This window comes from Amblyomma mixtum, chromosome 3 (assembly GCF_055824585.1).
Source record: "Amblyomma mixtum isolate Tamu chromosome 3, ASM5582458v1, whole genome shotgun sequence".
NCBI classification, from domain to species: domain Eukaryota; kingdom Metazoa; phylum Arthropoda; class Arachnida; order Ixodida; family Ixodidae; genus Amblyomma; species Amblyomma mixtum.
Genome location: NC_143014.1, coordinates 66,473,838 through 66,482,417, shown reverse-complemented (window position 1 = coordinate 66,482,417; position 8,580 = coordinate 66,473,838). Strand labels below are relative to the sequence as shown.

General features: G+C 45.8%; 1 protein-coding gene across 2 annotated transcripts in view; it reads left to right on the top strand.

The window, feature by feature from the left end:
• The first annotated feature begins 289 nt into the window (after window positions 1–289).
• The window catches only part of Lgr1 (Leucine-rich repeat-containing G protein-coupled receptor 1), a 211,619-nt gene continuing 203,328 nt past the window's right edge, over window positions 290–8,580 (top strand). For both annotated transcript variants that reach the window (XM_089579513.1, XM_089579514.1), the window contains exon 1: window positions 290–519. In XM_089579513.1, the coding sequence (XP_089435639.1) occupies window positions 296–519 (224 nt within the window). In that variant the 5' untranslated portion in view covers window positions 290–295. The remainder of the gene's footprint in view (window positions 520–8,580) is intronic.

Sequence of the window (8,580 nt, the reverse complement as noted above, 5' to 3'; positions counted from 1 at the left end):
TGTCTTGCCCCGTTCTTTCCGTCTTTCGCGCTGTCGCAGTACGAATTGCTGCCTGTTGCCGCATCACAACGCGAGGAGCGATTCCCTTGGAGTGCGCCGCAGCGCTTGCGAAGTTTTCCCGGGCGGGAAAGGAGGGTTCGCGCTTCCACCGACCCGGGTTAGCACGCGGAAGAAGAGGTGCCGGCCCGGAGCAGGCCACTTGTTGCGAGAGCGGTGGGGGAGCGCGGCGCTGCGATCGGCGCTTCTATAGGGCTGCGGTTCCGCTCCGAGGCTCAGAGCGACGGCCCAGCTCGCGATGGAGGGGCGGCGAGCGACCACGCTGTTTGCGCTCTTGCTGCTGGTGTTGGCGTCGGCGGTGGGTGGCCCGTTGCGCGCGGCCGGGACGCAGCTGCCGGTGCCCTTCACCGAGACGGCGGCCGCCGAGGGCTGCCACTGCTGGGCCCAGGGGACCGAGTGCCGCTGCTTCGGTGACAGCGTGCACGAGTTGCCCGCCCAGCTTGCTGACCACGTCGAGAAGCTGTGAGTGCCGAGCGGGGGCGTACCCGCGTGTGCTGCCACAACGCGCTATGATATGCAGCTGCGTGCCGCAGCTTTCAGTGTGCCTCGCTGGAACGACTGCCTTCGCAAAAGCACTCCAGCGGGGCGCGCGCATCCCGTTCGGGACCCAATCCGGCCCGGAGTCGGCTCACGCGAGACGAGCGAGCGCGCACGCGGTTCTTTCTCTTAGTCGCAACAAAATGAAAGAGAGACGATAATGCAAGCTACATCGACAGTCTCCGTTGTTGAAGGCGCTCAAATAATACCATGACAAACTGCCATGTTGTAGTGAGCGAAATTAGCAGGTGCTTACAAAGAAATAGAAGGTAGTTTTTATTTTTCTTAGATTATAAGGTTGGTTTTTTTTATTCGCTCTGAGTTCCGACCAGTACAACGATCGGCCGTTAAAGAATCTGCAAACAAAGGAAGAAAAAAAAATGAAACATTCGTATACCAAGGGCATCAAAGGTCGTCGTTGTGTACTGACAATACTGAAAGCAGATGGGGGGAGTGATAGGAAGGTTAGCGAACAATACGCAGCTCCAGTATTATTTCCTTCTCTCTCAGGCAGACTGATGCGCCATTATTGCTGCTATAAACTTGGTTAACGGCTGTGTGTGGTGGTTTATGTCGAATAAAAGAGAGCGACATGCTAGAAAGTTATGAACGTAACCTAATAAAAACTAAAAGAAAGAAAAAACGTCTCACAACGCGTACGACAACAATAAAAAAAGAATTATAGTGCAAAATTGAAACTACGCGTAAGAAAAATAAATCTCAGGAAGAAACATAAGAAAAATTTCCAAGTATGCTACTTCTTAATACACAAAGGCGAAAACTGGGCTTCTTTTGTACCTATGTAAAGTAAGCAGCAGTGACATTCACTTCAGAAACTACAAGCGTGAAAAAGAGCCCGAAGGAAGAAGCGCAAATGCCTCGAGTGTTACGACTGTCGCGCCCATCCTTGCTTACCTCAAATAACAAGCCTGCCTTTAGGAGCTAAATTTCCTTAGTCATCATCCACAAAGTTTTTATTCATCCATCAAGTAAAAAACAATTAACAAGCGCAGCAAAAAAACCCACTTTAAAAAGAAAGGGGACGTTCGCAGCTGGTAGCAGAGCAAAAAAAACTTCATTGCATGCCAGTTAACTCCTGAAACTAAGTTCAGGGCAGAGTATACGTCATTGAGCTGCTTCTACACGCAATTGGTTTTGTATAACAGAGAGATACGTATTAACAAGAAGCAAGAGCCTTTTCTCCGACGTAGCTTCTATGCTTAGCTCTTTAAGAGCGCACAAAGCACTAAACAGTTCAAAGTTTCTGAGATTAAAGGAGATGCGATCTGACAAATTATATGCTATGATTCTCGACAGCAAACCGTTTGCACCCTTTCCGTAGCACGGAAGATCTCACTGTGTTTTTCTTCACGGGTGGCTTACTGACTTTAATTTTACTAACGGTCATCCGCCCTTCTTTGTTTATTTGTTTTCGACAGAAACGGTGGGCGTCGGGCCTGTTATAACGGAACAATTTCGGTTTCCATTCCATTCTTGACATCCGCACCACCGTCGAATCGTCTCTCGTGGCGACAGGGGAGGGAGGGGAGAAGGGGGGGCAGCGGCAATTATAAAACTGCGCGTAGAAGGCAGGATGAGAACAACGCGCGCAGAATCTGAACCGAATAGCCCAATATCATGTCTTACTTCAGAGTAGTAGCGCTTGAATCTGTGCCGAAGGACAAGAAAGATCAAAATGGAATAGAATCGGAATGGAACTGTCTGAATTTCCTGGCCTTGATATCAATTCCTCTGGCACTCCCCGTTGTTATTGCTGTCGTATGCTTCCATATTTTTTTCTCGCCCGTAGTGTCGGTCATCTGTTTACGGTTTTTACGTGAGGAGCCTAATGCGAGTAAATTTGTAGCCGTGTCGTTCATCTGGCAGGCATGGAGTCTCTGTCAGCGATCGATTCACGTCTGTTTTAAATAACAAAGAACAACAAGTTATTGTAGCCACTGCAACGATTACATTACACTAAAACGAATACAAAGTGCACATTCAAAAATAATAATAAGGCAATAGGAATACCTAAAACGAACTTTAACGCAGTCCACGCCTATAAACTTTTTTTTTGGATGCCAAGAGGTTATTCGACCAATATGCTTGTACCACTCTATGAGATATATCGACTGAAACCACTAGATCGATGCAAGAAAATGTAGAAAGAAAGACGATTAAATTTAAGTATAACTCTTGTAGCTTGAGCATGTCGCCAAGAGTCCTGTCGCAAACAGCTCACCGAGGATGGCTGGAAACACCACATCTTGATAGGTTAAAACTTATCCACTTATTTTATCGTTAAGAATTTAGATTTTAAATGCGCGCTCCTGGAGGCTGCTAACGTCGTCCTTATGCGTTTTTACTAACGACGGAAAATGGCCTAGTTTTCGAACGTAACAAATGCCTTTCAGCGTTTTGCAAGCCGAATCATCTTTGAATGGGATTCCATGTCGGCTAGCATGGCTAGTTACTCGAATATCGACTTGTTTTTATGCGCACACTAGAACCTTCAACCGTAAATTGTCCCTCACCGCTTCGTTTAAAAGCGCAGGGTACGTTTCGGTTTCGTGTTGCATAAAAAGCTCAAAGTGCCCGTGACTTCGTTCTGTCTTGCGGTTTCGTATTCGGGGTTTCTTTTTCCTTTAGAATTCTTGCTGCTTTGTTTTTTCTTGCGATATTTCTTTCACTTGATGTATGTTTGTATACACCGCCCCCACTCACTCCTTCCTAGGGTAGAAAACACACGCCGGCAAACATTGATAAAGAACACAAACCTTGGCTACGTCTGCTTCGCTCCATATCTCACGTAGCACAGGCTGCTTGCATCAGCTCCCGTAAATCACGATTGGCATGTAGCGTACACAGTGTCCGACTGACCTTTCATGCAATCTTACGACTTTAGCCCGAGCCCCACTGAGAGATAAGGGAGGCCGTCTCTCTCACCTCTCCGTTTTTAAATAAATAAATAAATAAATAAATAAATAAATAAATTCATGAATAAGTAAAAATAAAACACATCCCAAGGTCGGCACTGCGAAGCCTTTGCTACTGGCTGCAAATGCGACAACCAACTTGCAATGGACAGAGCGCTCTCCAACAATCCAGGTACATATTGGTCAAGGGGCGTTTCATTCCTGAAGAAGGCCGCTGTACTCTGCCTCTCCGAAACGACAGATCAGCCGCGCCTTCTTGCAGTTACTGGTCCTTTCGGCGCACACTAAGAAATCAAATACCTCACAACGTCCGCTGCTCTCGGCAGAGAATAGCATGTCGGTGGTTTTAAATACGCCGCCTACAATCTGCACCCTTCAGCAAGCAGCTTTACATCTCTTAGATCACCCTGAGAGGCTCAAGAATGTCACAGTTTGCTTTCTTCCTGAATGGAGCAGGCTACAGCTGCATGCTGCGCAGTCTCGCAGCAAAGTAGTGATGACAACGATGATGATGTAAAGCATCTACTTACGAAGTTTGCCCCGTCCGGGAGGTGTCTTTGCGGTCGGGCTACTGGGCTGCGTCCAGGTCGCAGAGTTCTTGTGGTAATTTGCTGTGGATGCGACCCTGTGCCTTGGCTCGCGCTTTCCTTCGTAAAGTGTTGTAGACGTGGTCCATATTTATGGAAATGGACGCACGTTGTAGGTGGTCCTTTTTGACTGATGAGCATGCTGGGGAGGGGGGGGGGGGTTGTAGGGGCCTGTGGATAAGGGGGGGGGGGGGAGGGTTGTAGGGGCCTGTGGATAAGAGATAGCCGAGACATTGCATTACGGCTGTCCAGTCCATAGCAATACGGCTGTCCATTACGGCTGTGCATTACGGCTGTCAAGGTGGTCTTGTATTAGTTCTCTAACCGTATTATGGAGTCCTAGGGCGAGCAGCTTCTCTGTAGATGTGGATGGCATTAGGCCGAGTGCTTGGTTATAGGCTTTAAGACTCAGAACGTCAGCCCGCTCTAGTTTTCTAGGCTGTATGAGTTGTTATGGAGTGTAGTATGTGGTACGGGTGATGACTTGCGCCTGAAACAACCGGATGGTGTCAGCCTCCTTGAATCCTTGATGCATGCTTGGCACTCTTGTAATCATCCAGAGGATCTGTGCTGTGGTCTTACTAAGAAAGTGCAAGGTGCGGGTAGCACTACCATCTTGCTGTATGCGGCGAAGCACGGGGGCCTAGATGGGGGCCTGCATACAAAACAGTTTAATAGTTGCTACGACGTTCTTTCAACACGCTCATTGAACTTAACAACGTGGTTCGTTTCCCATAATCATTATCCCGCTGTGAGCGCGCACCCGCTGCTGTGCATACGTAAAACGTTCGCTCGCCGCTCCTCGATAATGAGCTCTTTTCGGCCCACATCGGTGTTTGACTGGGCACTTTGTATGAGACAGTCCTTATCGCTCGTGTCGTGCTTCACCGGTTCCTGGTTCTTCCTGGTCGTCTATGGCAACCAAAGCTGGTGGTTTCCATGCCAATCGCAGCGCCTAGTCAAACAGCTTAGTTAACATAGGAAAAGCCCTCATAACTAATCGGAAGAGTTGGCCATCCGAAAACAGTTTTACAAAGGTTAGATGAGGGGCACTGTCAGAAATGCCGACCGAGCCGTAGGCAGTGTTAATACCCCACGAACACAGGCTATGCGCAATGATATGGGCAAGCCTCTTGCAAAAATTTCTTTAGATAGACTGTAGACTGTCCATAGACTTCTGTCTATAAAGTCTATAGACTCTCTATAGACAAATTCTAGAGAACAGTCTACAGGCAATACAAATTCTATAGACAGTCTATAGACAATCTATAGATTTATGGCCATACACTTTTGGTAGACTTTTGTCTACAGTCTATAGACTATGAATAGACAAAAAGAAATACGTACAAGAAGGCAGTAGAGTCTATACGAAGTCTATAGACTGTCTGCAGACCATTTTTATAAGGGGCGGCCCCTGATAACGATGCTGCAAGCTGCGGCTAGATGTCGACGGTTCAATGCGTCAAAATATTCATGTCAAACGAACTCAGCTATTTAAAGCTTATCTTGCTTTTGTCACTAACGGAAGAAACAACTGCGCCACACAGTAGCTGCTACTTTACGTTGCACGTGATTTTTTTTTTACTATTCACTCAAGGTACAGTGTCGTCATAGTTTTCATTCTCACCAGTGAAAGCTTCTTTGGTGAAAGCTGTTAGCATGCTACCTCTTGCAAAACGAGGGGACGCTTCAGTGGAACGACAGCGTGATAAAATATCGAACCTATCCCTTCTTTCTTTTCTTCCTGGTTTGTTCAGTACAAACACATTCAGCGCGTCTATTAAAGGGAATTTTTGCGTTTACGCATTTGCCTTTGCGTTACAGTAATGAGAACTCCGGTATACGCAATGCAGCGGAAAAAAAAAATCTATGAGATCCCCTCCCTCCCGCTCTCTTTTTAAACTAAAATAAAAACTACAAGACTTATTGTGGAGAGTTGTAAATGCTGATTATAAGTCACGCGAAGCAAACTGAATTGTATCGATAATTAGTATGCGAGATTTCCGTTCTTTCTCAGTATGAAGAGAACTGAATAGAACTACAGCACGTGGTTATAAGAAACAATGCCCCGGAGGTTCCATGGCAACGGTTTTTCCGAAAAGCTCGAAACGCGGCGAGACCACTTAGGTTAAAGCTCATAAAAAAATTGCCGGCCTGTTCAAGGTTCACGCAGACTTCGTGAGGTTGATATTCGAGTTTGATGTCTGTGTTCGACTTTCCGCTAAAATATGGATGGTGGGTCGACAAAGAGAACCTTGCCGCCAGGACAGAGGCGCATTTTGTTTTTTACATCTGCCAAATATTATTTCAGAAAAAAAACATCACTCATTTAACATTAAAGCGACCCGCAACAACCCGGCGGTCCTGCGTTTGGCAACATTTTAATATGATCATATCGCTAAATGCAGTACTATTGTAACGAGGAATGCGTCAAAATATAGCTTGGGCGGAAACACAACAAACGAAGCCAATGCAAAGTTATACTTTAAGAATAAATGCTGGCCACACCTTTGAATGCCCGACAGTCGACTTTTGAGAGTTCCTTCAAAGACGTCATGGAAAAAATTGTGGTCATCCATGCGAACCTTTTTCGCTGCATAACAGTCTGGACAAAAGAATTTTTTGATAAACCCTTGACAAAAGTTACGAGAGAACAGGTTATGCAAGTATGCATCTCTCATAAACAAGTCCAGGAGCATGGCAAGCGACCGCAGCGGCGTTTCATTGGTGTCCAGTATCACAAAGTTTCTGTGCATTCTTGTATGCATTGGCTTCTCTACTAGCGAACATGTTTTTTGTTTCATGGTGAAGTGCCGTTCTGTGAAACTTATATCGATTTTGACACACTGCCCACTACAAAATGACGTAAGAGGTTTATATAGGCCTGCCGTTTTGAACTCTCTCTAGCTAGCTGCGCAACTTGCCATTTGCAATGCCGTTTTCGAAAGCGATAACGCGCTTATATGGCAACATTCTTTGCGACTTATCTTTTTCGGTACTGTCTTAAACGCAGTCTGAGGCATGTTTTATTTTTTTCTCGAAACAAAACTGATTAGGAACATTTTAATTAGTAGAACGGGAAAAGCCAATATCGGTGTTCAAGCCGTTAAATGTTAGTTTTTGACTGTGTTAAAAAGCGTTCCCCGACATGGACTCTCTGCGAGGACAGAGCTTTAATCTTTGAGGTGCATTTGGATGTAACCAAGTATTTATTTAAAATGAGGTACTTTTTCATTGGAACAGCCACTCTCAAAAGAATTATTTTCCTTTCGTGCGTTATTGTACGTTCAAAATAGTTCAGAAGCATTACGTTCTGGGCGAGTTGGTTCTTCATTCCATGTAAATTTTTCGCGCATACAACAGACACGACATGGAGGGACACACACAGGCGCAAACTTCAACTGGATTTTGTTGCGATTGCGAGAAATATATATTCTTTCACAATCAGCGGCATGCAAGTCAGATTTAGCAGACTGACTGATCATCCTGACTGTGAAAGCTTATATATTCCTTGTAAGCGCAACAAAATCCAGTTGAAGTTTGTGACTGCGTGTGTCCCCCTTCATGCCGTGTCTGTTGTATGCGCGAAAAATTTTCATTGTTCAAAATAAGTTTCAATATGTTCAATATGGGCGCAGCCTTGCTGTTGCAACGAAACATTACAAATTATGGACCAGCTGCGGAAATGTGCAATATTATGAATATCATTATTTTAATAACGGCATCATTATATTGTCATATGGTTGCATAGCACCCTACACGGTGACCGTCTAGCTTCTAATGCACTCGGTGCGACGACATGCAGTAAATAAACGGGACTAAAGAGACACCCCTCAAGTAGTTATCCCCCAGTGACTTGAAAATCTCAGAGCATGGTAGGGTTCCCCAGGAGTTTAACTCTTGCGACAAGAGTGATGTCTAGACACTATTTCATTTCACAATAAATTTTCCCAATCACAAAAAAAAAACGCTGCTGCTTGCCCGACCCAAAAAGACAGCAAACATTCTGTACTTCTTGTTGACAACGAAGTCACTTGCACCCTCTCTGTGTGTGCCCAGTGATGCTATGCAAGGCATGCTTTAATGAACGCTTGCTGAAGCGAGTGCGAAGGAAAAAAAGCGGCACCTTTTGCCCTTCAACTCAAGGCAAAAGAAATCAGCGCACACTGCGTGATGTCGCACCTCGAACCGCGAGTCCGATTCATTATCATCATCATCATCAGCCTGACTACGCCCACTGCAGGGCAAAGGCCTCTCCCATGTCTCTCTAATTAACCCTGTCCTTGGCCAGCTGCCGCCAACGTGTCCCCGCAAACTTCTTAATCTCATCAGCCCATATATCTTTCTGCCGCCTCCTGCTACGCTTGCCTTCTCTTGGAATCCACTCCGTTACCCTTAGGGACCAGCGGTTATCTTGCCTTCGCATTACATGCCCTGCCCAAGCACATTTCTTCCTCTTGATT